The 27,602-nt window shown below is 39.0% G+C and overlaps 1 protein-coding gene across 9 annotated transcripts in view; it reads left to right on the top strand.

Moving 5' to 3' along the window:
• Positions 1-27,602, top strand: part of plekha7b (pleckstrin homology domain containing, family A member 7b) — a 422,578-nt gene that overhangs the window by 366,590 nt on the left and 28,386 nt on the right. For all 9 annotated transcript variants that reach the window (XM_059975737.1, XM_059975738.1, XM_059975736.1 and 6 more), the window contains 7 exons: positions 6,041-6,142; positions 7,162-7,270; positions 10,028-10,230; positions 10,816-11,007; positions 12,004-12,121; positions 16,399-16,490; positions 19,883-20,080. In XM_059975737.1, coding sequence (XP_059831720.1) covers positions 6,041-6,142; positions 7,162-7,270; positions 10,028-10,230; positions 10,816-11,007; positions 12,004-12,121; positions 16,399-16,490; positions 19,883-20,080 — 1,014 coding nt within the window. The remainder of the gene's footprint in view (positions 1-6,040; positions 6,143-7,161; positions 7,271-10,027; positions 10,231-10,815; positions 11,008-12,003; positions 12,122-16,398; positions 16,491-19,882; positions 20,081-27,602) is intronic.

Genomic DNA, 27,602 nt, shown 5'->3' on the forward strand with positions numbered 1-27,602 from the left:
TGTGTGTGTGTGTGTGGGGGGGGGGGGGGGAGTGCGTAGTCCAGCAATTGATATTTTAGTAAAAAGTTTAAAAGCACTTAAGAGTTTCAAAACTTCAAAAAGGAAAAGTCGTGGGATGAGGTGACAGCTTGATGTTTTAACATGTGCATGCGGAAATTTGGAGTGTGCCACTTCAGCCAAGAACATTCTCTCATTGCAGATTAAATTTAATTTTGGTGTAAAGACTCTTTTGTAGTTGCTGAGGCAGGCAGTTAGTAGCCATGGAGAATAGAAACTTGTACAGCATTTTGTACTGATGCTTCTGTCTGCTGATTTCATTGTAAGATTCAACAATATAAAGAGCGGACATGCTGGTTGTATTGTTTTTTTGCAGTACATCTGCAGACTTAGTGAATGCTTAGTGATATTGTTTGAGCTTTGTCACAAATTCATTTTTTATCCATTACAGATCAATTGAGGCCAAGTCTATGAAACAATTTAATTCAGAAAAATGAGTTTCATTTGTTACTGTTGCAGGATTTGAGTGTTGAATTAATATTTGTCAAAGGATCAGTTTAGTCTATTTGCTGTTTATACTCCTCAATCATGCAACATCCATAGCTGCTTGTATGTAATGGAAAGCACAGAGACAGTCTTTCTGGTCTGCAATTCCACTGTGCACTGATTGTGAGGAATGGAGTGCAGGCACAACACTGTTCTGAACTATTGTGCTCAGCATTGTTTTTTTATTATTCTATAAATCATAGAACACGACAGCATAGAAAACAGGCCATTCAACCCTTCTAGTCCATATAACCATATAACAATTACAGCACGGAAACTGGCCATCTCAGCCTTTCTAGTCCCTGCCAAATGCTTACTCTCACCTAGTCCCACTGACCAGCCCGTAACCCTTTATTCCTTTCCTGTCCATATACCTATCCAATTTTACTTTAAATGACAAAATCGAACCTGCCTCTACCACTTCTACTGGAAGCTCGTTCCACACAGCTACCACTCTCTGAGTAAAGAAATTCCCACTCGTGTTACCCCTAAACTTTTGCGCCCTAACTCTCAACTCATGTCCTCTTGTTTGAATCTCCCCTACTCTCAATGGAAAAAGCCTATCAATGTCAACTCTATCTATCCCCCTCATAATTTTAAAAACCTCTATTAAGTCCCCCTCAACCTTCTATGCTCCAAAGAATAAAGACCTAACTTGTTCAATCTTTCCCTGTAACTTAGGTGCTGAAACCCAGGTAACATTCTAGTAAATCTCCTCTGTACTCTCTCTATTTTGTTGACATCTTTACTATAATTCGGTAACCAGAACTGTACACAATATTCCAAATTTGGCCTTACCAATGCCTTGTACAATATTAACATTACATTCCAACTCCTATACTCAATGCTCTGATTTATAAAGGCCAGCATACCAAAAGCTTTCTTCACCACCCTATTCACATGAGATTCCACCTTCAGGGAACTATGCACCATTATTCCTAGATCACTCTGTTCTACTGCATTCTTCAATGCCCTACCATTTACTGTGTATGTCCTATTTTGATTATTCCTACCAAACTGTAGCACCTCATACTTACCAGCATTAAACTCCATCTGCCATCTTTCAGCCCGCTCTTCTCACTGGCCTAAATCTCTCTTCAAGCTTTAAAAATATACTTGAATGTCTGTGCCGAAACTTTATTCCGTTAGTCCCATTGACTTGAACCCAGTCCATAACCCTCCAGACCTCTCCCATCCATGTATCTATCCAATTTATTCTTAAAACTTAAGAGTGAGCCTGCATTTGCCATGTCAGATGGCAGCTCATTCCACACCCCCACCACTCTGAATGAAGAAGTTCCCCCTAATGTTCCCCCTTAATCTTTCCCCTTTTACCCTAAAGCCATGTCCTCTCGTATTTATCTCATTTAATCTACGTGGAAAGAGCCTACTCGCATTTCCTCTGTCTATACCCCTCATAATTTTGTAAACCTCTATCAAATCCCCCCTCATCTTTCTATGATCCAAGGAATAAAGTCCTAATCTGTTCAATCATTCCCTGTAACTCAACTCCTGAAGACAACATCCTAGTAAATCTTCTCTGCACTCTTTCAATCTTACTGATATCTTTCCTATACTTCAGTGACCAGAACTGCGCACAATACTCCAAATTTGGCCTCACCAATGTCTTATACAACCTCACCATAACATCCCAACTCCTATACAGAACTCAATACTTTGATTTATGAATGTCAGGATGCCAAAAGCCACCTTTACAACCCTGTCTACCTGTGACACCATTTCTAGGGAATGAAGTATCTGAACTCCCAGATCCCTTTGTTTCTCCACACTCCTCAGTGTCCTACCATCTACTGTGGTCCTTTAACATCTGCTAGACGATGCTGAGGATTTTCTACAAGGCTGTGGTGGCCAGTGCTATCATGTTTGCTGTTGTGTGCTGGGGCAGCAGGCTGAGGGTAGCAGACACCAACAGAATCAACAAACTCATTTGTAAGGCCAGTGATGTTGTGGGGGTGGAACTGGACTCTCTGACGGTGGTGTTGGAAAAGAGGGTGCTGTCCAATTTGCATGCCATCTTGGACAATGATTCCCATCCACTCCATAATGTACTGGTTAGGCACAGGAGTACATTCAGCCAGAGACTCATTCCACCGAGATGTAACACTGAACATCATAGGAAGTCATTCCTGCCTGTGGCCATCAAACTTTACAACTCCTCCCTTGGAGTGTCAGACACCCTGAGCCAATAATCTGGTCCTGGACCTATTTCCACTTGGCATGATTAACTTATTATTATTTAATTATTTATTGTTTTATATTGCTATATTTCTTCACTATTCTTGGTTGGTGCGGCTGTAACAAAACCCAATTTCCCTCGGGATCAATAAAGTATGTCTGTCTGTCTGTATGTCCTACCTTGACTTGTCCTTCCAAAATGCAAAACCTCACACTTGTCTGAGTTAAAAGTTCCATCTACCATTTTCTGGCCCATTTTTCCCGTTGGTCCAGATCCCTCTGCAAGCTTTGAAAGCCTTCCTCACTGTCTACAACACCTCCAATCTTAGTGTCATCAGCAAACTTACTTATCCAGTTTACCACATTATCGTCTAGATCATTTATATAGACAACAAACAACAATAGTCCCAGCACAGATCCCTGAGGCACACCACTAGTCACAGGCCTCCAGTCTGAGAAGGAATCATCCTCTACCACTCTCTGTCTTCTCCCACACAGCAACTTTTGAATCCAGTTTACAACCTCTCTATGGATACCTAGTGTCTGAACCTCCTGAACTAACCTCCTATTTTGGACCTTGTCAAAAGCCTTACTAAAGTCCATGTAGACAACATCCACAGCCTTTCCTTCATCTACCTTCTTGGTAACCTCCTTGAAAAACTCTTCAGGATTTGTTAAACACAATCCCTACCACGCACAAAGCCATGCTGACTATCCTTAATCAGCCCTTGTCTGTCCAAATACTGTATATCTGATCTCTCAGAACACCTTCCAATAACTTACCTACTACTGATGTCAGTCTCACTGGCCTGTAATTACCTGGTTTACTTTTGGAGCCTTTTTTAAACAACAGAACAACTTGAGCTACCTTCCAATCCTCTGGCACCACACCCGTGGCCAAGGACATTTTCAATATCTCTGCCAGGGCCCCTGCAATTTCTACACCAGTCTCTTTCAAGGCCTGAGGAAATATCATGTCAGGCCTGGGGGTTTTATCTACCTTTATTCACTCTAAGGCAGCAAGCACCTCCTCCTCTTTAATCTCTATATGTTCCATGACACTACTGCTTGTTTCCCTTCCTTCCATATACACTATGCCAGTTTCCTGAGTAAATAGTGATGCAAAAAAACTGTTTAACATCTCCCCCATCTCGTGAGGCTCCACCATAGACGACCACTCTGATCTTCTCGGGGACCAATTTTGTTCCTTATTATCCTTTTAACATGCTTGTAGAAACCCTTTGGGTTTACCTTCACGTCATCTGCCAAAGCAGCCTCATATCTTTTTGACTTCCTGATTTCCTCCTTTAGTATTTTCTTATATTTTCTATACTCTTCAAATACCTCATTTGTTCCTTGTTACCTATACCTGCCATACACCTCTCTCTTTTTCTTAACCAGATCACCAATATCCCTTGAAAACCAAGGTTCCCTATGCCTGTTAACGTTGCCTTTAATCCTGGCAGGAACAAACAAACCCTGCACTCTCAAAATTTTGCCTTTGAAGGCCTTGCACTTACTGAACACGTCCTTGACAGAAAAGAACTTATCCCAATCCACTCTTCTTAGATTCTTTCTCATTTCCACAAAATTGGCCCTATCCTTATCCATAATTAACTTGAAACTAATGACATTATGGTCACTGGACCCAAAATGTTCGCCTACACATACTTCTGTCACCTGACCTGTCTGGTTCCCTAATAGGAGATCAAGTATTGCATCCTCTTTTGTAGGTACCTCTATATATTGATTTAGAAAACTTTCCTGAACACATTTGACAAACTCCAAGCCACATAGCCCTGTCACAGTGTGGGAGTCCCAGTCAATATGTGGAAAGTTAAAATCCCCTACTATTACAAATTTCTGTTTCTTCCATCAGTCTGCTATCTCTCTACAGATTTGCTCCTCCAATTCTCTTTGACTATTGGGCGGTCCAGAATACAATCCTATTAGTATGGTCACACCTTTCCATTCTTCAGCTCCACCCATATGGCCTCTGTAGACAAGCCCTCCGGGCTGTCCTGTCTACGCACAGCTGTGATATTTTCCCTGGCTAGTAATGCCACTCCGCCCCCTTTCATCCCTTCCCTCTCTGTCTGAAACAACAGAACCCCAGAACATTAAGCTGCCAGTTCTGCCCCTCCTGCAACCAAGTCTCAGTAATCGCAATAATGTTGTAATTCCATGTGCCAATCCACGCCCTAAGCTCATCTGCCTTAAGACGACTCTTCAGTGATTGCATTGGGTTAAAGATAATTGATCAATAAATTAGCATTTCTCTAAATTGTGAATATTGACAGTATTCTTTTTATGCATCAAGAATTTCTGAGAACTTGTAGTCTAAATTAGTAAACTTTTTCAGTGAAACTTTTACTTTTTGGAATTAAAATTTCTGTACTTGGGGAATCATTGTATGACCAGTTCCATAGTGATAAACCTATTCATTGTGCTATAAACGGAACCAATTGAAACTAAAATTATAAGCATCGTTTAAAGAGGAATTAAACTCAGAGGTCCTGTGTTTAATCTTTGGTTCCAAATACTGGAATTCACTAGATTTCAGAATCATGGGTTTAGGAAGGAAGAAATTGGTTTCTAAAGCCACAGTCACAATATGCTAGAGAAACTTAACAGATCAGGCAGCAAAAAAAATAAAGTTGATGTTTTGGGCCAAGACACTTCATCAGGACCTGAAAGTAAGGGAGAAGATGCCAGAACAAGAAGGTGGGGAGAGGGGAAGAAGTACAAGCTAGAAGGTGATTGGTGGGGGGGGGGTGAAGTAAGAAGATGGGAGATGATGGCTGGAAAAGGTAAAAGGCTGGAGAAGATGAAATCTAACAGGAGAGGAGAGTGGACCATGGGAGAAAGAGAAGAGGAGGGGCACGAGGGGAAAGTGGTAGGCAGGTGAGGAGAAAAGGTAAGAGGACGGTTCGATTGGAGAAGAGGAAAGGAGGAGGAGGAAAAAATTACTGGAAGTTGGAGAAATCAAGGTTTATACTATCAGACTGGAGGCTGCTTGGATGGAATATGAAGGTTGTTTCTCCAACCTGAGGAGCACGTTGGAATGAAAATGGGAATTTGAATTAAAATGGTTGGCCACTAGAAAATGATGCCAGGAAAAAAAAATGAGAACTGTTTGATTGAATCATTAGATATTTGTGGGTGGCATATGTAATAGTGTTCAAAATGCTCTAAAGGCTTCTGAGAGCCCTTCACTACTCAATTCAATGCACTTAAACCCAACCCTTCCCTTCTCCTCCCCTTAATTACACCATGAAATTAACTACTACTTGTGTGTTAGGAGCTGGAGAATGCGTGGAAGGAATATGAACAAACAGAAAACGACGTGAATCAGCTCAAAGAGACGATCCTCGGACACATGAAGAAGCTGCCAAGCATCCAGGTGAACTGATTGTATTTGCTTTTTACTTAGATATTTAACCTGATATTACATGAAGGTCTGTATAATTTTGCAAAAGGTGGAAAAATTTTATTTTAAAAATGATCATGAGTTGCGATGGTTGCTTTTTAAGTGTGCAGAGATTGCAGATAGTCATTGGAATGTTGTAACTTTGAGTTCTGGTGTAAAAAAAAATGGAATTCAGGTAAAATAACTTCCTAATCTGTTCAAAAACTGCTGTATCTGACTTAGACTACGTAAATATTGGACTTGACAGAGGGCCCTGGAAACAATGAATAACATGTTTGAAAGAACATTGGGGTTGAGTGAATGTGTTTCTGCTTCTTCTCTCCTCTTAACCTGTCTTAGTTAGACATGGTCAGTGGAGATGTACTCGGATGAAGCCAATTGCTTACCCCATTAATGCTTTCTTACTGACCTTGTGACCTCTGAACTGATCAGTACTGAAACGGAACCACTTCAAAACAATAAATGTATGTTGACTGGACTCTCAATGCCTTTTGTATTATTAGGAGAAAGAAAAATAGCTTATAGAAGTTGCTGTAAAGCTGGAAAACAACATTTAAAAAGTAACTCAGCTTTAAAGTGTTTTATTACAGCATTCAGTCCATAATACCAATAAAGGTTTATTGATTTCACAACACACTTTAAAATAAACTAAAATATGCTGAGTATAGTTAGCGAGTCAAACTATATCTGTGAAGGAAGGAATAAAGTTATAGGTCAGTGACTGTTCGGATTTACAGCCTCTGTTCTTCAAAATCTGCTGCAATGTATTTAACTTCATTGGGTAATTGTTTAATAATTTAATGTATTAACTTGATAATATTCCATCTATTGAAGAATGCAATAGTCATGGGTTAACAACATGATCTGAATTAATTATTGTAAAGGACATAAACTGTGTTCATTTGCTTCCCCCAATATCTGCTGCTTCTACCAAACTCAATGGGTGACTTGCGTGTTTAGAATTTAAAAATGGATGACTTTTCTGATGTTAGGATCAAGAACAGATGAGGAAGGATCTGTGGAGGATTGAGGATGTTATGGGAGGCCTCAGTGCTAACAAGAACAACTACAAAATGATCATTGAATCCATTCAGAATCCTGGTGAGTTGTGGTGTGAGCAGTTTTGTGTGTGTGTGGTGTCTTTTGGCAAAGTGTAACTATAAATTCCACCTCTATTAATATATTGAAATAAAACTTCAGGGAATACCTTTAGCTTGACCAAAATAGAATTAAGCGACACTCAAACCTGGAGCCCTCAACTAACCCTCCAGTCCAATGTCAATTTATTTTCCTTTGCAGGAATAGGAAATATTATGAAGCTGTACTAGTACATTTCCTTTTGAAGAAAATACATAATTGTCTAAGCCAGCATTTTTCCAAAAGAAGTAATTTATGTTGGTACTTCCTGAGGTTCTATAATGCCAGAATCACTGCCACACTTCTCAATTCAGTACTGCAATTGTACCAGAGACACAGTAAGCTTCAGTGATCTTGTGAAATGCTTTGAAATATTTTTGAACTGTTATACATGATGCACCATCAATAACTCTCTGAGACGTGAGGCGAGATATTGGCTTTTATTGACTGGAAGAAAGAACAAGCAGTAGTTGACCATCATACTGGAGAATGAGGGCCGGGCTCAGGCCTCAATCGCCTTTATACTGGGGTCTGTGGGAGGAGCCCTAGTCAGTGGGAGGGGCCACAGGAGCAGTCAGCAGGGGGCATGTCCAGACAGGTATATGTAGTTCACCACAATACATAAGTGTGGTGTTCTCGTTTTGTGAATTCTTACTTAAAGACGTTGTTAAACAGTAATATTTGAGAGTAATGCTTTTCAAAAATATTACATATGTGAAAAGCCACAATCAATGCGATTGCCATTTCGTTGTCACTGAAGTAATCCCAGCTTCCTTATTAAGTTGGCGCTTTCTGTCCAGGCACAGACAAGAAGGCATACTACCAAGACCTTGGTCTACAGTCTAGGGAAAAAATGTATGCTTACAGTACCTTATATTTTTATTTTAGGTTCTTAGTGCATGAAGGTTGGTGCTTTCTGTTTAGTACATCTGCTTGTGTGGGTATAGAAAAAATCTTGTTTGTTTGTATCAGCAATTTGATTAGAGTTTAACTAAAAGTGAGAAAACTACCTAGAGAGTTAAAGATGTTAAACTGCAAGTCTTAAGTATATGTCTGCTAATTGCATCTTGCCAATGTAGGTTTCTCCTGTTGCTTGGACTGTATCACAGGTTTTAGTGATTCAGTTTCACAGTGTGATGAAACTGCCATATTTTTTTAAAAGACTGAAAAGAGGCAAAATTGCCAAGTACAGCTGAGTTTTTCATTAGCTGGATATATATTGTAGAAATTCAGTGCAAGAGTTAGACAGTACTATTCTGTAAACATAAAAAAAGTAGCAGGGCAGGAATGTGAATTATTAAGTCAGGGCTATCTTTTATAATTGGATATTTTTCTGCTTGGGGAATGGTATCTGAATTAATTCAGTTTGCATTGATTAAAGTCTGAAAATCTTTCTGCAAAATACCTGTAGGATAGACTGTGGGACAATTAAACTAATGTAACTTTAAGCAGAGAGAAAGTCGATAAATAATCACTGTGGCTCTTCCTGTATAGAAAAGACTCAAACATGGAACTGACTTCTTTATGCATCCCAAGTCAACTTTGCATCAGGACAGAAAGTGGAGAGAGAAGATAGTGAGTATAAAGATCAGAGGCAAGGGAGTGAGACGGGCTGGCAGATGATGGGTAGACTGAGAAGGGTTGCAGGATAATGGGCACAAGAAATGGTAGGAAAAGTGAGGATGGAGACTGGCTGATAGGGATACAAAGTCCTCAACTGTTGAAATCTGATGGGTAAGGAAAATGATAATAGGAAGCATTAAAAGCAGCGATGAAGGGCAGATGGAACCGCATGGGTGATGGTGGATCTGATGGGTGAAGTATATGACCACTAGGGGAAAGGGGATGAAAATGGATGATGGTGGACTTGGGGGGGGGGGGCAATTTTTGCATAGGGGAGAAAAATGGGAGACCCAGAGGTGGATCCACAGGAGGTCGATGGGGAACAATAGAGGAAGGGACTATCTGAAATTATAAAATTAAGAGTTCATACCATTGGATTGCACACTATCCAAGTTGTTTTAGTTTGTATTGTGCCTCATCCTAGAGGTGGAGAAGCAGGCAATGGATAGGTGGTTGTGAGAATGGGAGAGGGAGCAACCAGGAGCTCAAGATGGCCACTATGGACAGAGGACAATTCAAGAGCAGAAAGAGCAATAGAAGAGATTGAAGGAGGTGCACACAAGTCTTTGCCTTGCCTGGAAGTGCTGTTTGGGTCCTTGGAAGTTTTTTTTTGCGGTTATCCTCATGTTTGTTTGCCAGCAATCTCAATTTAAAAATTCTCATTCTCCATATAACCTTGATTTCTTAAGCTAGTGAAGCTTGGCAAACCTTAGATATCTGTGCCTCTTGAACATCCTCAGTGTTAATCTTTCCACTTTCGTGCCTTTAGCTATGGCCCTTGCCTCTAGAATTTCCATCCTAAGTTACTTTGTCTCCCTTCACCTTGTCTGTTAAAGTACCATGTGGAACATACCTTCCTGTCTGTATTCATCTTTCCTTAAGGATTGGCATACAATTCAGGTTCATTATGCTCCTGTGAACAATCTTGAATCATTAAACTGCCTTAAATTTTGTATGATAATGAAGGCTGTTGTTGCTGAACATAATTTTCAATGGGCCTAACTCATGCATGAATTTTAATTAAAATCCAAATTTAGCTGTATTAAGTATTGATTTATTCTTGATTCTGGTTAAAAATGTACTTTTTTTTCCATGTAGAGAGAGAACATGTGCCTTCGTCAGCAGTGCCTTCCATATCAATGCCAGTGAAGAAACCTGCAACTCGGCCAAGTCCCCCCATCAGTCCAGTGCTGCCTTCTCTCGAGCCTGTGGAAACACGAGCTGAACCACAAACTCGGCCTCAGTTCAAACTTCAACCTCAATCACTAAGTCTGCCTCAGTTCAATTTGGATCAAAATTCAGTAAGTATTATCAAGACTTTCCAAATTGTGGTAAACATTTGAGACTTTTAGAAGTATTGGTTATTTTCTAACAGGTGGGAGCCAGATGTGAAGAGATTAAGAAATTTGCAGTTCCTTAGTTCTCTAGCCTAGATGAATTCTGCCATTTTTGATTTTCCAAAGTCAAGCTTTTTTTTTGTTTAGAGAAGCTTCCAAGTATAGCGTTTTTTTTTAACAACTGGAAAAGGCCTTTCAGTCTTTTTCTATTGTTCTAATTTCTACCCCCCACTCGCTATTTTCTCATGATCCTTCCTTACTCAATTTTTGTAGAATGATTTATTTTACTTCCATTGCCTATCATGATTAATGGTTACATGTTATTTGAACCTTCCTGTATCATTACTTAAATCACCTACTTAAAACAATTTAAAATTTAGGATTAAATTTTGTCTTTAATGGTTTTGTTTGTATATGTTGAATTTTTTAAATATTATCTTTTTTAATTGCTTAATCTTCATATTTTAGAATCCTAGAGATTTGGCAGTACGCCAAGGATGTTGCTTCTGATATCTTTACTTAGTATTTCAAATTAAAATTTTCATATAGTTAGAGGATCAAGCTCCTCCTCGACCACCCCTCCCCCAGATGTACAGTCCTGATGACCAGCCACCGGCTGTACCACCTCTTCCAAAAGATGCAACAGTCATCAGACACACATCAGTCAGGGGACTGAAACGACAATCAGATGAGAGGAAGAGAGACCGGGAGTTTGGCCATTACATGAATGGAGATTACAAAGTAAGTAATGGCGGAGGGAGTTTATCAATACTGGGAAAATGGTATGATGGTATTAGTGAAGATAAACTGAATATTTTATATGACACACCAAACCTTTAGGAGGACTATGGAGAGATGTTGTCAGATCTGGTAAATCTTAGTTATGAGAAGAGATTGGCTAGGCTGGTGTTACTCTGTTTGAAGCAAATGAGGCTGAGGGACAGTTCTATTGATGAGACACTTAAATAGAAGGCACTCAGGGAGTCTCCTTCATTTACTAGTAACTAGGAAGTTATTTTTCAGAAGGATTAAAGAGAGCTGAGGAAATGTTTTGACCAAAGGGCAGTGCAAGTGTGGCCTGAAGTAGGCAAATGAGCATTTGAAGTGCTGTAATTTGAAGGGCCACACACTAATCTGGAAATCGATTGACTGCCATGGGTTAAATTTTTATGATTCTACGTTAATCTTTTTTGCTCAGTACCTGTGTAAGGCCAATTTTTCCAACTTTGCTATTGTACAAATCAAATCTACGCTGTCAGAACAAATGACATTTTATATACAACAAAGAAAAATGTCTAAAGTCACCCATTCAGAGAGAGACTCCATTATCCCATAACAACAGTCAATTGCTTTGAATCATTCAAATTTCAGATCTTAGTTGAAGTTATTTCTTGGCACTTATCAAGATTATACTGGTATGAATCATGTTCAATTTGCTGTAACAATATCAAAATAACATTCCAAAATCATATTTTCCATTCTATTTCTATCTATTTTTAAAGAAAATCAATTGGATCATTTCTTTTCAAAACAAAATCCCAAACTACTTCCTTTCCAAATCAGATGTTTAACGATAGTAGTAATTTAGTGAGTAGGAATACATTAATACCATCTTACCAGCAAGTATTATTCAGTGAACAGTTGCCACTGAAGATGATGCAGAAGAATCTGTATCAATTGCATGTTGATTAGTAACAAGTTTGATTTTAATTGTAAAATTTCTTTCATTTGTTTTAGGCAGAGCTACGTTCATACATGAGTGATCCTGAACTTGCATCAGTCGGAAGTGGCTTCAGTGTCACCGCAACTGGAGCCTTGAGACCTGACAACAACTTAAAGACTCTGCCTGGTAGAGGTAGGTTAGGGCTCTACTGTAGCAGAATGATAGACACCCATTTCCTTGTATTGCTAGTAAGTCCCCGCTTCTGAATACTTGGACTTCTAATGCTGGTGTGGTTAAATGTGTGCTTTCAATGCCTGAGTCATTCTTCACTTGTGAATCTCAACCCAGTAAACCACCGTGAAAGTAATTTTTGCTATATCTGGTTCTAACTGTATCAAGTGCCCAGGTATGATCATTCCCCCCCCCCCCCCCCAGTCAAATGTAGCATTCTGTGTTTTGTTAAATTTAAATGAACCTGAGATGGCAGCTGAGATTTAATTGTTTCCTGTTGCACAGTTAGTTCCATTTGCCATAATCAGTGGAATTATCGGAGAAGAGATACTGCTAAGAGTGTGAAAAGTTGTTCTTATAGATCTACAGTACTCAGGTTATTATCTACATTCATACCATGGTGAAATTTATAGCATAGATTAGTAAGTTTCTAAAAGTCAAAAGGCAAAATAAAACCAGCTGAGAGTTGCCAGTAAGTATCTAGGTTCAGAGTTGCAATGGTAAAAGTAGGTTATCAATGCTCAGAACCTAGCAGAATGGAAAATAATTCAACTAGAATAACAGCCAATTCTATGTGCCCTTGTTAATGCCAGTCAAAATGTTACATCTGAACTGTGATGACTAAAATATGAGAGGACTTGAGTGGATTCTAATGGGAAATGCTTAAAATACACAAAACATAGAATGCATTGGGGATAATTTAAAGTAAAGTATTTGGTAGCTATTTCATTCACATTTATTATGATAAAGCCTACATAGGTTGCCATTTTCCCAACACTGGAATTCTGGATTTGTACACATTCATTGCTATACTGTTTTTTTTTCTTGCTCTAACTTATTGCTCCTAATTCCTATATCTTTGTAAACCTCTGGCCTGTAATTGACATTTGGGCGCATAAGTTGAAAATGTTCTTGCCTCGCCCAGCCATGTGTTTATTGTGTGCATAGGAAGGCTTTGAGTGTAAGCTGTCTGATATTCAAAGACAGACGTCGACATGGTGAGCGGAAGGACCCATTTCGGTGAAATCATAGTTCAACCTAGTCTCGTCCTCATTTGATGTCCATGGTCCACACAATTTTGTATCCAAAAGATGTAACTTAATTAGGCCTGGTAACCCTTGGTAATGTGCAGCTTAACTTGCTTGAGATTTGCTAATTATAGTTATAGTGTCCACTCCATTAGTCCTGCTCTGTATGCTTCTCAGTTGGATCCTGTAGTCCTAAACAAGATGAGAGCCCATTGTATTATAGGAAGAATACCAGCATGGGCAGATGATTGGTTGACTGGCAGAAGGCAAAGATGGGAGTAAAGGAGGTCCTTTCTGGTTGGCTATCAATGACTAATGGTGTTCCGCAGGGGTCAGTGTTGTGTCCGCTACTTTGTACATTATATGCTTATGATTTGGATCATGGAGTTAATGGCTTTGAGGCCAAGTTTGAGGATGATAGAGGGGCAGATAGTGTTGAGGAAGCAGGAAGTCTACAGATTGAATTAGAAAGATTAGGAGAATGGGTAAAGAAATGTCAGATGGAATCAGTGTATGGTTGTGCACTGTAAAGGATATTCACTTTCAAGGTCCAGGAGGTTTGTTGCAAACTTCAGCTTTCTAGTACAACAGCATAGCCTTTTCAAAGGGTCAGGATTGTTTGTGACAAAGTTAAACTTCTAACCAATATTCCTTGCTGTAAACAAGAACACGTTTTTAGTTCTTAATGCCAATTGCAAGCAATAGTCAGTCTGAAGTTAAAAGGGCAGTGTGGCAAACAAACAGCACTGTCTACAGAGTACAGGATGCTGGCTCGCTGCAGGAAAGGGGCTGCTCAAGAGAACTGGTTTGCAAAGCGAAATGATGATGAGATGTTCTCATCTGCATCAGCCAAACCCAAGACAAATGGTTCCATTTGAATATCAGTTAATGTATAGTGTACAACGTGAAATTCTTACTCTTCACAGACATCCATGAAAGCAGAAGGGAACCCCAAAGAGTGAACGACAGAGAAATGCTAGAACCCAAAACCCCCCCTTTCCCCCTCCCATGCGCACGCAGCAGCGAAGCATCAACCTCCTCCCCTCCACCCATTCTGCAGAAAGTTTCAGCACCGGTCGCCTACCAAGCAACCAAGCAGTAGCAGAGCCGCCAAGGAGAGATCGTGATCTGCAGTCAACAAAAGCTATTGTTTACCCAATAGTTCGACATGCCACAGGCTCGCTCTCTCACTATCAAGGGACAGAGAGCTGTCACCCATTTCGCAGCGAAACAGACTAACAAACAGTCACTGTTGCGGTGTTACAAGCTGCCGCCTTGCTTCTTATTCCAAGGTTCTCTGACTCGAGAACCAGCAGCACACTCTCCCCACCATTGAGAGAAAGAGAACGAGGGAGTAATCACTCGAGTCCAGAGACCTCTGTTAGCTGTATCCACCTCTGTGAGATTCTGATGTTCCTTCTCCTGCGATGCCTCAGTCAGTGACACCAGCATGGAGTACGCGCCGGAGGTGCACATTCTTCCAGGCTACTCCTGGATAGTTTGAAAAATGGCCAGTCTGTGAACTCCAGGAGCCATGAAGAGCCACAGTTTGAGTGCAGCTGCAGGTCACTGACTTCGACAGAATCCCAGCCACCTTGAAAAGGAAAAAAGAGGCATTAAAGAGAGAAATTTAAACTGTTTCTGCAGATGATCTCGAAGAAGCTGCTATTTGGCCTATATCAAACCAGGCAACTAGTGCCAAGTTATTTCTATGAATGTGATAAAGATCAAGGAAGATTCCAGACCAGGCTTATTTTGTCACTTAGCACATTGAACATGGTCAGAGGCATAGTTAGTCAATCAATGATTGGGATATTTGTGTACTGAGAGAGTTGGCCCTCACAGCAGTTTTTTGGATGTCTGGGCTCTCTGTCCCCAGAAGTTGTGTGAATTACTTTGTTCCAGGAAAGGTATCTGAGAAACATCACATGCAAATAAATCAACTAGCGGCAAAACGGTATAGATGTTAGAAAGCATCGCAGATTGTTCGGAATGACAAAGAGAAAGACGTGGTGACAGAAAGCAAAACTAGAATTCATTTTTCAATCTTCAAATTTTGTGATGGACAACTCGTCGGTCTGCAACTTGTTGCTATGTTCTTTTATTTCTTAAGAATTGTACTCATGTTTGGAAATCCTTTGAAGTTTATAAATCTTTTGTAATTCAGAAACCTTTTATAAACTAGAAGTGAGTTTTAAATGTGTGTTTAGAGCTATTTGTCTAAGTCTAAATGTGTATCATTAAAAATAAAATAAACTGTGTTTAAAATACTTACCTGAAATATTTCCTCCTTGATAGTCTGGAGTGACCCCAATGCCATTACAGCACTTCAGAAGAATGAATAAAGACGTATTTTCTAACTGGGGAGCAAGTTCAGAAATTGGAGGTGCAAAGGGACTTGGAGGTCCTTGTGCAGGTTGAGTCGGTTGTAAATTTGGCAAAATAATTAATTTCATGAGAACTAGAATATAAAAATAAGAATGGAATACTGAGACTTCATAAAGCATAGGCCAGACTGCATTTGGAGTCTAGTGAGTAGTTTTGGGCCCACATCTGAGATGGTATGAGCTAACATCAAAAAGGATTCAGAGGAGGTTTACAATAATGATCCTGGGAATAAAAGGGTTAATGTATGAGGAGTGTTTTCTGGGCCTGTACTTCCTGGAGTTTAAAAGAATGCAGGGGGACCTCATTGAAATCTACTGAATATTGAATGGCCTAGATAGAATGCAGCGGATGTTTCCAGTCGTGGAAGAGTCCAGGACCAGAGGCACAGGCTCTGACTAGAAGGACATCCCGTCAGGACAGAGATAAGGAGAAATCTTTTAAGCCAGTGGGTGATGAATCTGTGGAACTCATTGCCACATGCGGTTGTGGAGAACAAGTCCCTAGGTGTATTTAAAGTGGTGGTTGATAAGGTCTTGATTAGGGCACCAAAGGTTACAAGGAGAAAGGCAAGAGAGTAGGATTGAAAGGGAAAATAGGTCAGCCATGATTGAATGGTAGAGCAGATTTGATGGGACAAATGGCTGAATTCTGCTCCTATGTCTATTTGTCACTCAGTCAATAAATCTGCACTAGCAAATTTCCAATCAGTCAGTAGAATAAACCACTGCATTTTAGTACTATTACTGTGACTTGGTGTTTACTCACCTTTTTCTCTGAAAATGGAATTTTCAGTAAACCTAATTTTACTTATGGTGTTTTTAGGGGTGCCATCATCTAATTCAGGGCTGCAGCAGTCATCAACCATAGCCTCCTACGTCACACTTCGGCGGAAAAAAGATGAAGCCAGCTCTAAGGTGAAACTATTTGTAAACTGTTCCTTAAATGTTTTGGAATTCTGTCCTGCACAATAAGCTGGATTTAAATGATGGTGACATTTTAAATACTAAGTCTTCACATGATATTTTGCAGAGCTATGAACAGTCGCCAGCAGTGCAGGTTTATGCTAAACTTGGGGTGAATGTAGCAAAAATATTTTGAGTTGGGGTGAGATTTTGCAGGCTCCAGGAAAAATTCAACTAGTGATTATGATTTCACAAGATCGAACAAATAAATGTAGGCTGTGATGAATTCTCCTGCAAAGTATTAGAACTAATGAATTAAATATAACCATGGAAAAGACCACTGAGTACAATCTATTTTAAAACAGCATAACTAGTTGCTAATGAGACTCCCTCATTATCCCTGTTTTTCAGGCAAAACTAAGTTTAAGCATCTTAGAGGAAATTAGTCCAAATTAAAGACTTTGTTAAAGATAATGACGCAGCTCTGTGGCTATGCTTGCTACAGTTTATATTGTTACTCTGGCACTTAATTGGCAGCATAAGGGAGGATCTGAGAAAAGTCGAAGTCAGTATGTTTCCCCTTGTGCACCTGACCTAGGGGTTTTTTTTTGGGGGGGGTGTGGAAAGGGCTAAATTTAATTCCTCTTTGAATTCAGATTCTGATCTTCAGAGGTTTAGTTTCGCTTCCCCTGTTGGATAAATGAACATAAGTTATACTAGGCAAAAATAAGTTGCTGCATTTTTGGGCTACACATTTCTTGACGAAGAATTTAATGTAGCTTGTTTTAGCCTTAGGCTGTGTATTTCCTGTATTTCAAAGAAGCAATGTGCTGTTCTTCAGCTTCTGAACAAAGTGCATTATTTTGTTCAATATTCCCATTACCCACTGCCTTTAGGGTGAGTCATAAAGATGCTCTTGCATCTCAAGTGTCTCCTTGGCCAGCTGTGCTTGGCGTCCCGCCCTAGCTTCACACTTGGGATCTTGTAAAGTGCAGATCCAGCTTTTACACTATTCTCTAAGTTATTTGTCTTAGTCTGAGCATGAAGTGTGAAAATAAATGATGATGCACCTTTATTACTGTCTTGTTCTTTCCCAGCTATATACTCTGTTTGTGCTGCTTGAGTACAAGAGTGAACTGTTTTCAGGGAATAGGAGTGCAGTGAGCTGCAGGCTTCACTTACCTGCGGCTTGTAAATCAGGATGAAAAACTGGGAAAGGACATTAGATACAAGTCATCTTCAATGTCTTCAGGTCTGTCATTAATCAGCAATAGGTATGTGCCTGCATCCAGATAAAATGCATAATTCTCTCCTGCAAGAAGGAAGGAAGTAAATCAGAGCTTTATGGAATTTGTTGATGTCTGCATATTGAATGACTGCTAGAGTATGGAAGATGAGAGACTGAGTGTAGCAAGATCCTAATATATAATGGTGATGTGAGGTTTGTGTATGTTTGACACAAGACCTGAGGGATTATTGATAGATAAGGAATGAGGACAAGGTGATTTGTGACATGCCAGAGACTGCCAATTAAAATGACATGTATTTGATGGTGCATTTACTGAAAATTATGCTTGAGAGACTTCTGAACTTGCCTCTGAACAGGATTTCTGATCTAGTTGGTTGATACTGAATGATATGTTTGGAAAGCTTTGTGATTATCCGTGCATATAAGACATCTGTAACCACCCATTTCAAACATTTCACTGTACCAATTGAGCAGTTTAAAACCTGCCCTGTATTTTGATTTTCTATTGTCTGGTTTCCCAGGTCAGGTTCACTTTTTACATGACTGCAATCACCTTCTCCAGCTACTCTGCACCTGAACTTTGTGTGCGTGTCCTTCAGGTAGTGCAGGCTGACTTCAGCTGGTGTTAAGTTTTGATGTTGGACCATTGACTGGTGCACAGAACCAAACAGCAACATATTTTTACACGAGCAGAATATGGAAATGATTATACTGAGCAGATGTCACAATGTCAGCATACTGCCTGCATTGCAGTACCAAGTCTGGGTTAATTAATATCATTAATCTCTTCTCCATCTTCTATAGCAACTTGAATGCCTGCTTTTGGTGGCATTATTACAACTAGGGACATGGAGGAGATTGATCCAGCTTGATTCTGATTTATATATTTAATTGAGTACCTCATCTGTGCAACAGTGTTCCATGCTTATAGAACAATATCTCTAATAATATTCTGAAACAGATTCAGTTGCCTGCTGTTTAAAGTAGGATGATTTGCTTCCATTCTGGTTTTGAGAGCTTGTAGGTGACCAATAAGGTCAGTATGGGAATTTCTGACTCTTCCACATTTGACACAGGAAGGAGTTTACAAAATGGGTGGGTAGTTTGTTACTTCCCCCCTTCTGAAGGGTCTCCGTGTGCTCCTGATATATGGCCTCAAGATGCTCAGTACCATCCTGAACATTCATTCCTTCACTTCAAGAGGCTTTGATTCAGAGGTTCCAGGAATCACTGGGAATGCTGATTTCCTCTGAGCACAAGCTTTGCGTATGACTTCATGGCAATCTAATATGAGAGAGCTTGAAATAAAGTGTCTGCATTGGGCAACTGGATTTGGGCATTTGAATAGCTGACTGTCAGAAATTGGGATCTCAATACCAGGCGTGTTGATCTGGGAAAGGATGCTAGCAATGGTTAATTTGGAGAATTTAGCAGAGGTATTGTGGAAATATTTTTCCCCCCACTATTTTGAGATGTTTGTTGTAGGTAGTCTGGGTCTCAAGCATAAAAAGGCGGAGGAAACCACTGTCTGGTCAATCTTGGGTTTGTTGCAGTCTGAGGACTTGTTCTTCAAATGCTTTTGTCCTCGACGTAACAAATGCTGCCTGATATATTGAAGTCAATGTTGAAGTTCTTCATCATTGACTGCCTTCAGTGAGAGGAGGCTCCTAAGATATGGAAAGTGGTCTTCATTTTCCAGGGTCTCATAATGAACTTGAGAGTGCAACAGGGACAGTTTGGTAGAGGATCTTGGTGTGTTGGTCATGTTGAATGTAAGGCTCATTCTCTCCTTTGCTGCAACAAGCAAGTCAACTACAATTTTGAGCTTGTTCTCTATGCAAATATAAGCATTGTCTTCATAGTTTTACTCAGACTCTGAGATTTGGATGAACTTAGTTCCAGAATGTAGTCTGTAATGAAGAATTTCCGACATGTTCTAAAGACTAGCTCCACACCCAGTGGCAGTTTATTGGTAGTGAGGTGCAGCAACAATATTGCACACAGTTTCTGACTACCCATCCTCATTTCAATCGTGGTTCAGCTGTGTAGGCAGCTTGATATTTGCTTCTTTCATACTTTTATCTGAAGCTCTTGATTTTGTAATTGATTTGTGTTTTTTAATTCTCATCCACTTCTCCATATGCTATGGTTGCAGGAAAGACCGAAGAGTGCCTTGGAGCGTCTCTATGGAGAACACCAAAGAGGCAGAATGAGTGCCGAAGAGCAGCTGGAACGCATGAAGAGACATCAGAAGGCTTTGGTCCGTGAGCGCAAAAGAACATTGAGTCTTGGGGAACGGCACTCAAATTCATCCCGAACCCTGTCCAGGCCATTCTCTGCTGATGTTGGCTCAGTACGTTGGTAGTAATTAAGGAATATACTATATAAAATAGAGGATATGTATTTTAAAAGACCACATTTCAATAATTAGGCTGACGAATTTCATTTTCTATTAGAATATTTAAACAGATTAATAAACAGTGTTAAATATTTTGATCAGCTTTCAAATGTTGGGAAGATATTTTGGTGTAACTGCAGGTAAGGTGGTATGAGTAATGTGTGGTTTGAGGAGAGCTTGAGAGCTATTGGAAGGATTTGGATTTGGAAAATAATCCTTTGGAGAATAGATGTTGTGTTTATAGAATGTGCTTTCAGCATAAGCCGCAAGTTTAACCTTCTCGTGCATAAAGCAGCTTGAGCCTTTCAGAAGCTAGCAGTTTTATTACTAATACCACTTTTTTATGAAATGGGAAAATGAAATTATTTTTGAGAACCATTTTTAGAATTTGAAAATGCCAAAAATGTAATACTATACTTGTAAAACAAAATCTATTTAAATTGAATTAGGGAATGTACTTTATTGTTGTTAAATGTTATTGTCCAGAAAATTTCAACTAAAGTGCTTCGATTCTTCAATTTTTTTTTAAAGTACCTAAAATAATCTTGGGTGTCACTGGATACATACCTGTAACGATTGATGGTCAGGTTCCCTGCTGTTGATTTATTTGCTTTTTTGGCTGAATTTGCTGACAAAGTTGTGTTCTGGTACTCATTGTTCAAGGATGGTAAGCAACAAAGCTATAATTAGTAGAATTAATGTTCTTCTTTCCTAGGAAAGAAAAACAGTACAGTAATGGTGATCCCTTTCTATGACTCTGTATGTGCAATTAACCTTGAGTGCTGCATTAGAAGCTTCAATAGACCTACCAGTTGTAAGCTGAACTGTAGCTTTTGATGTTCCCATGTAAATCCTCTGTATCTGAATCAATGCACAAGTTACCCAACTGTTGGCAATCTATCACCAATTTCTTTTGCTTTCATGATGTGCTCTGCTTACTTGTCAGTAACATCTAACAGGATTGCTTGCTTTTTATGTATCACCAGGCCTCACTGTGTTTCTGTACAGCGATGCGATGTGCAAATTTAGTAATACAGTATCTAGAGCTTATTTCAAATCTTCTGTCTTTGTCTTCTCTTATTTATCAAATTAATTCTCTTCAACTCACCTTAAGTGGCAGTGATTTTAGTACCAATTTATTGCATTCCTCTGTGTTCTGACAGGCAAGGAGAAATGTTCAAATCAAGTGCCCACAAAATTAAATCGCATTGCATCCAGACTTTAACCTTCAAAAATACCAAATTGGCAACGTTGGATGTTACGCACTTTCTTTGTAATTGGTGAATTTTGTCTCTTTCCTCCAAAATAAACTAAATTATATTTAGGATTGGCATCCAGAAGTCAGTAATATCTGTTTGCACATTTGAATATTGTTTGCCTTTTTTAATATCCAAATTTTTGCATGTGGATATTTGTTACTAAATTCGCTGCCAGATTTTTGGAAATAATCAATTAAAATCTAACATCCAAAGGATTTAAGAAAGGTTTCAATATATGCATATATCTCTTTGGAATTGAACTTTAAAACAATTTTATTACATTTGATTCTATTTGCAGAAGTGCTCTAAACTTGGTAAGCCTATTCTCTGCACTTTTAACAGATTTTGTATGTACATTTTCTGGTTTACGAGCATTTGTGTTAAAATAAATGTTCATTTGTAAAATAACTGTCATGACGTCCAGAGCAAGACTGTATACTGTAAACTCCCATGTACAAATTGCATCATCATTGGCAGATTATTGTTTAAACAACGATGTGGACTGCCAGTTCTTTTATAAAGAAAAATGCTATTAACCAAAACAGCCACTGTAAAATTATGGTGCAATTTGTGTACAGATGTGATTTATAATTGGATTTTATGGTGCCTAACAGCAAACAAGATGCTTGTGAAATGTAGATGACATTTTATATTTAACCATACACTCGCAAGTTAACTGTAGTTTGATACATTAAAAATTCAAATAAAGCTGTTAAGACATTACTCTCTGGAATTTCCTTTTGATTTTGACTAATCTTTTTATTACATTTCTCTGTATGATGATTAACCCGATCACATTGAGGCCTGGTTCTGTGTACAAGCTATTCAATTATTAGTGCTTAACTGAAAATATGGGGGGGGGGGGAATAAATCCAAGGAATATTAGAATGAAAAGAGTTGCATGTGATCTAATATACTGGGAATAGATAAGATCATCTTGTGGGTTAATTTATTGTAAAACTAAATTAGATATTTGAACCTTCTCCTTCCTCTCTGCCTCTGTGATAGAATACGTGACTTTGGAATGAAGGTAGAATTTCTCTGCTTATTTTCCCCTCTTCCCGACATGTCACATTTGGTGCTTGTGCATTATTTATTCAGAACCAAAGAGTAGTTGAACCTTTCTTTTTATGTTGCTGAAGTGGAGTTTATGGCAACTGTCTGAGCAGATGTTTAGAAATAGTTTCAGTTCTTGTCTTTTGTGTTGAGCATTTTGTCATCAATTATTTTAAGAAGCAACATTTCAGACATACTTTGTTTGCAGTTTGCTAGTTCTGCCACTATTGTTGAAGAACATCACCAGGTAACGTGCATGACTGAAATTTTCTGTTCAAAATTAGTCGCCGGATGATATGAGTAATGATCTGAGTTCTTGTCTGTATAAAATATTACTTTAACCTATTTCAGCTCTAAGCACATGCTGTCTGGCTCTTGAAATTGTTACTTCAGTTGCATTTATTCCAGTGTACAAGATTTTGAATTTGAGAAAAGTAAATTAGAGACACATTTTATTCAAACTATTTGAACCAAAGAAAACCTTGTGGCTTTGGATCAAAGATCTTGCACTGGTGCGGTAATGGCCCACACTTTTCCCCAGTTTATCTTTAACATAGGAGATCTCACATTAGATTGTTCACTTTATTTCGATTAGCAGTGCATGGAATTATACTGTCTTAACCCAAACTGACATCAGCTTCATCCCTTGTTTACACAGATGTATGGGGACAGATCTGGAAGGTAATACAGATGATTCTTGATTTGTAACTTGATATTATATTGATTATTTGTACAAGATGGAGATTCTTCCCAATGGTGAATGCAGAATGTAAATGGCCCTTGCATGAATGTAATAGTTATAACATACCAACTTTTAAGACTGAGAGTAAACAATCAGTGCGTATTTCCAGTTTGATGGTATGAATTATCACAATGTATTACTTTGAGTAAACAACTGGGTAATTATGCAGCTTTGATCATTTATCTGACCTGACTTGCTGAATGTTTTCAGGAAATTTATTTTCTATTCAGGCGTCCACACTCTTGATATTTTGTGTTTATATACTAAGCTTTAACTCTGAGCCCACCCCATTCTCTCAGCAGCACTGGATACTATTCCAGCAAGTGAATTGTCTATGAGGGACTGTTTGAAGCATTATTAGTGCATCCACAATTGTTGAGAGAGCGAGGATATTGGGATGATTAAAAGAACCTTCAGACAGGGCTTGAAAAAGTACAGTCCTGAAAAGGGTATACTAGCTACATTATCTGGTCTCAATTAAACTTTACAACAGCTTTTGTTGTTTTTATTCATGAATCCTGCCGATTGATAAAATAAGGCAGAGTTTTGTATTCTCTTGGCTATGTTGCAGGATCTACATGATGTGCTTACGCATCTAAACTACGTTTAATATGTCCACTTTACGATGGAGGAGACATTTGTTGACATCACAATTCATATAATTTTCTCCCTCCTTGAAGAGGTGTGATGCGTGCAGAGGTTTGCTCTTTTTTGGTCTGGCTTTTGCCTCCTTCAGCTTTTCTTTCAGAGGTAATATAACAGGCCTAGTTGATTTTTTTAAACTAAAGACATCAGGGTGGCTACCTGGAAAATGTTCATGCATCTTCCAGCAGAGCTCCTCCATACAGAATTATGTAGAACCACCGAGCCCCTTGAAATTGTGGGATCCTGTTATTTGAAAAATGTTGCTCTTGGAATCAGCTGTTGCCACTTGCCAGTGGAGCGACCGATATCGCTGCCAACTCAATCAAAGCCTCATCAGTAAGCTGTAATCATGGGCACTATAGATTGATGGATTATACACATGACCCCTGTGTCACTGTATTGCATTTCTGAAGCATAAATGTTGAGTGTTTTGGTGACCTTGATAGCCATTAACTTGCCATGATTGTCCTGTGGTTTAGCTGTTTAAACCCTGTTTTCTGAAAGCACAGCTTGCCGTTTGTCTATCAACAAGGCTTGGTTGAGTCCAGGTAAGGTCCCTGAGGGGGTAGCTTGCATGCATGTGGAGAATGGGCATGGAGGGAGAACCACAGCATTGTTGCTCATCTATTTGGTGATGAAGAGCTGATGATAAAGGTGTCGGCTGTGACGGAGTGTAGTGCCCAAATACTGTAGCAGCAACTGATTAGAAAGATTTGCATTGACATTGTGGCCTTTTATGTCCTCAAAATGGTCCAAAGTATTTCTGGGCATTTTCTTTAAGAATAATGTATAAAATATGATAACATGCATTAGAGCTTGCTCCTAAAAACAGCAGCTTGGCAAGGTCAGTAACTGTTTGTTGAGGGATAATTATAGTGAAAGCTCACTTGCTCTTCAAAGTGGAGCTGCGTGTGCATACGCAATGCCGAAAGAACCCTTTATTTGACCAGGATGCAAAGCAGCATATCACCAGGTAGGGCATTCCTGAGAAGGCTGCCAAATAAGAAAGTGGAAGATGAGTTGTCCGTTGTTTCCACTGTCATAGAATATTTAGGACAAAGAGGGAGGCCATTCAGTTCATTTAGTCTGTCCACTTCCATTGACTTGTGTTCCCCAGAGCTCTATGAAAAACTTCGGTTAGGTGTGACTTTCTACTTCCTTTCTGGTGGCAGTGATTGATTTGGTTTCCACCATTCTTTCAGGAGGTTTCTTCCAAATCATGACTGCTCTGCACTGATAAAAAGATGCTCTCACAGACTGTGTTATCTTTATCCAAGTTTTTAATTCTGTGCCTCTGTCCCTTGAAGCACTGGTTTACTTAACTCATTGAAACAAATCTTGATCTTGTCCACCTCCATTAACTATCCATTTAGCCTTTGTTCTAAGGCTTCTCCAGTCTAAACTCTCTGCCATAATTTCTCAATTTTGCAAATGAACAGGAATAGAGTTGGTCAGGAATTCTTGAGAGCATTGAATCAGAAAGCTGACTGGAGAGTTGTGCAAAATATTTTTTCATTTGCAAATTTCAGAAAAGTTTCAACCTTCCGTTGTGAATTTCTTGTTGGTAAGATCAATGTGTTGTTACAAGGTGACACCTGGTGGCCAGGATCTGAAACTGCATGTACACGCAAAATGCATTGGTTGCCTTTTTGATTATTTAAATGCACAAATTGAATAATAAATGTTTTCATACGTTCAATTTTTTCCCAATTAAGATAGATGTCCTGAATAAAAATTAAATTGAGGTTAACAACATTCATATTTGGGCAATAGAGGTGAGAATTTTTGCAGACATTGCTACCTCAGGGTGCCCAGAAGCGGCATATTACTGTCTACACCCCACCCCCAACACATACACAAAAACACCTTAAAATGCCTTCGTTGGTTTGAAGTTCTCATACTAACATTGTGAATGATTGTCTTGTCACACACAGAAAGCATGGGCTTTAAACATGTATCCTTTGAAAAGCATATCTTAATTGCTGCCAAGCAACCTGTTAAAGCCTCAGAATTTAGTTTTGTTGTCACTTTTAGAAAATCATCATTTCAACTGTTTAATTGTCTCTGTTTCTATCTTTTAATCCAATATTTTTTTTCCTGTATTTGATCTGACATTCATTGTTCTAGATGACCTTGCTCACGTTCAGCACTTTATTTATTCGACTTCAGTCTGGTTTAGGAGGTGTGCCTTTCTGGTCCTGTTAAACCTCAACTCCCCTGTGCCAGTCTCCACTTCATTTGACTCTCTTCTGGTGCAAAGGTCATAGAACTCAAATGGGTATGGGCAAATCTGCATTTTATTCATCAAATATAGTACATACTTGGTCACTGTATTGTTGTCACCCACTGTCCTATTTTAAATTATTGTTATTACTTTATTATTTTTCCAGCAATGAAAGGATTCTTTATTCTCTCTTTGTGATATAGCGATTCAATATAATCTTTCTAAATAGGTAACCATCCAGACCATTGTCAGGACTAGTGTTCTGCTGCTCAGCTATGAAGTTATGATTGCATTCCAGGAGCTTTTAGATTGAGAAACATAAAAATTCTGATAGAAAAGATTATCAACTTTGAGTTACATTTTTTTAAAATAAAATCTCTGAAAATTTGTGATAAGAAATTTGAGACTTAATATCATGAAGATTGAAGAGGAAACAAACTAAGGGAAGATTGTGTCGCAGATACAATATGAGACTATGAAGTGGCAAAGATGGAGGGAATACCAGGACTCCATTAGACTATAATTATACACCATGATAGACTTAGTGTTTAGTATACAGTGTTCATTATTCAGAAGTATAAAGCAGTGATGACAAAGTGTGCAGTTTGATACACTTGAATCTGGTACGTAAAATTGTTAATGCCAAACCGGAGGGGAAGGATTTGATTGGATGTATTTCCATTTCTGAATACATCAATTTCAATGTATGTAAATTACATGCTGCTGCTGCTGCAGATGCTGATAACATATATCCAAGTAATAGGTGGGATTTTGAAGATCTTCAGTACGATGGACGTACTTGAGTAATCAGTACTGCGCTTTTGTTTCTAAACAGACCACAATATATGCAATTCCTCAATTGTACTGTATGTGAGCTTCACATATCTGAATATGGTGAATAATTCTGCCTTACAGTTGACAGACGCATGCATTTTTAGTCTTTGGTTACATAAGTTGAGGACGTGCTGGTTTTGGGATAATTGAAATGGATTATAAGTCGATTAAGTCAGTTTGACATGTGAAACACTTTGTCAGAGGAACTTGACCAATTGTTTTATCACTTGGTAGGCAGGGAAACCCTGTGCTTACATGTAATGTGTAAGAAAATAATGTCTTATTAAACAATTACACCTTGAATTTATATCATACTATCAGAAAGATGATGGGGGATGTCTTTGAAACCTTTGGAATGTTGAAACGGCTAGACAGAGTAGATGTGGAAAGGATGTTTCCCATGGTGGGCGAGTCCAGACAAGAGGGCACAGCCTCAGGATAGAGGGGCGCCCTTTCAGAACAGAGATGCAGAGAAATTTCTTTAGCCAAACAGTGGGTGAATTTGTTGCCACATGCAGCTGTGGAGGCTGGGTTGTTGGGAGTACATAAGGCAGGGATTGTTTGGATGTGGCATCAAAGGTTACAGGGAGAAGGCTGGGATCTGGGGTTGAGGAGGAGAAAGAAAAAGGTTCAGCCATGATTGAATAGCAGAGCAGACTCGATGGACCAGATGGCCTAATTCTGCTCCTAGGTCTTATGGTCTTATCAAAAGTGTTT

This window comes from Hypanus sabinus, chromosome 7 (genome assembly GCF_030144855.1).
Source record: "Hypanus sabinus isolate sHypSab1 chromosome 7, sHypSab1.hap1, whole genome shotgun sequence".
NCBI lineage: Eukaryota > Metazoa > Chordata > Chondrichthyes > Myliobatiformes > Dasyatidae > Hypanus > Hypanus sabinus.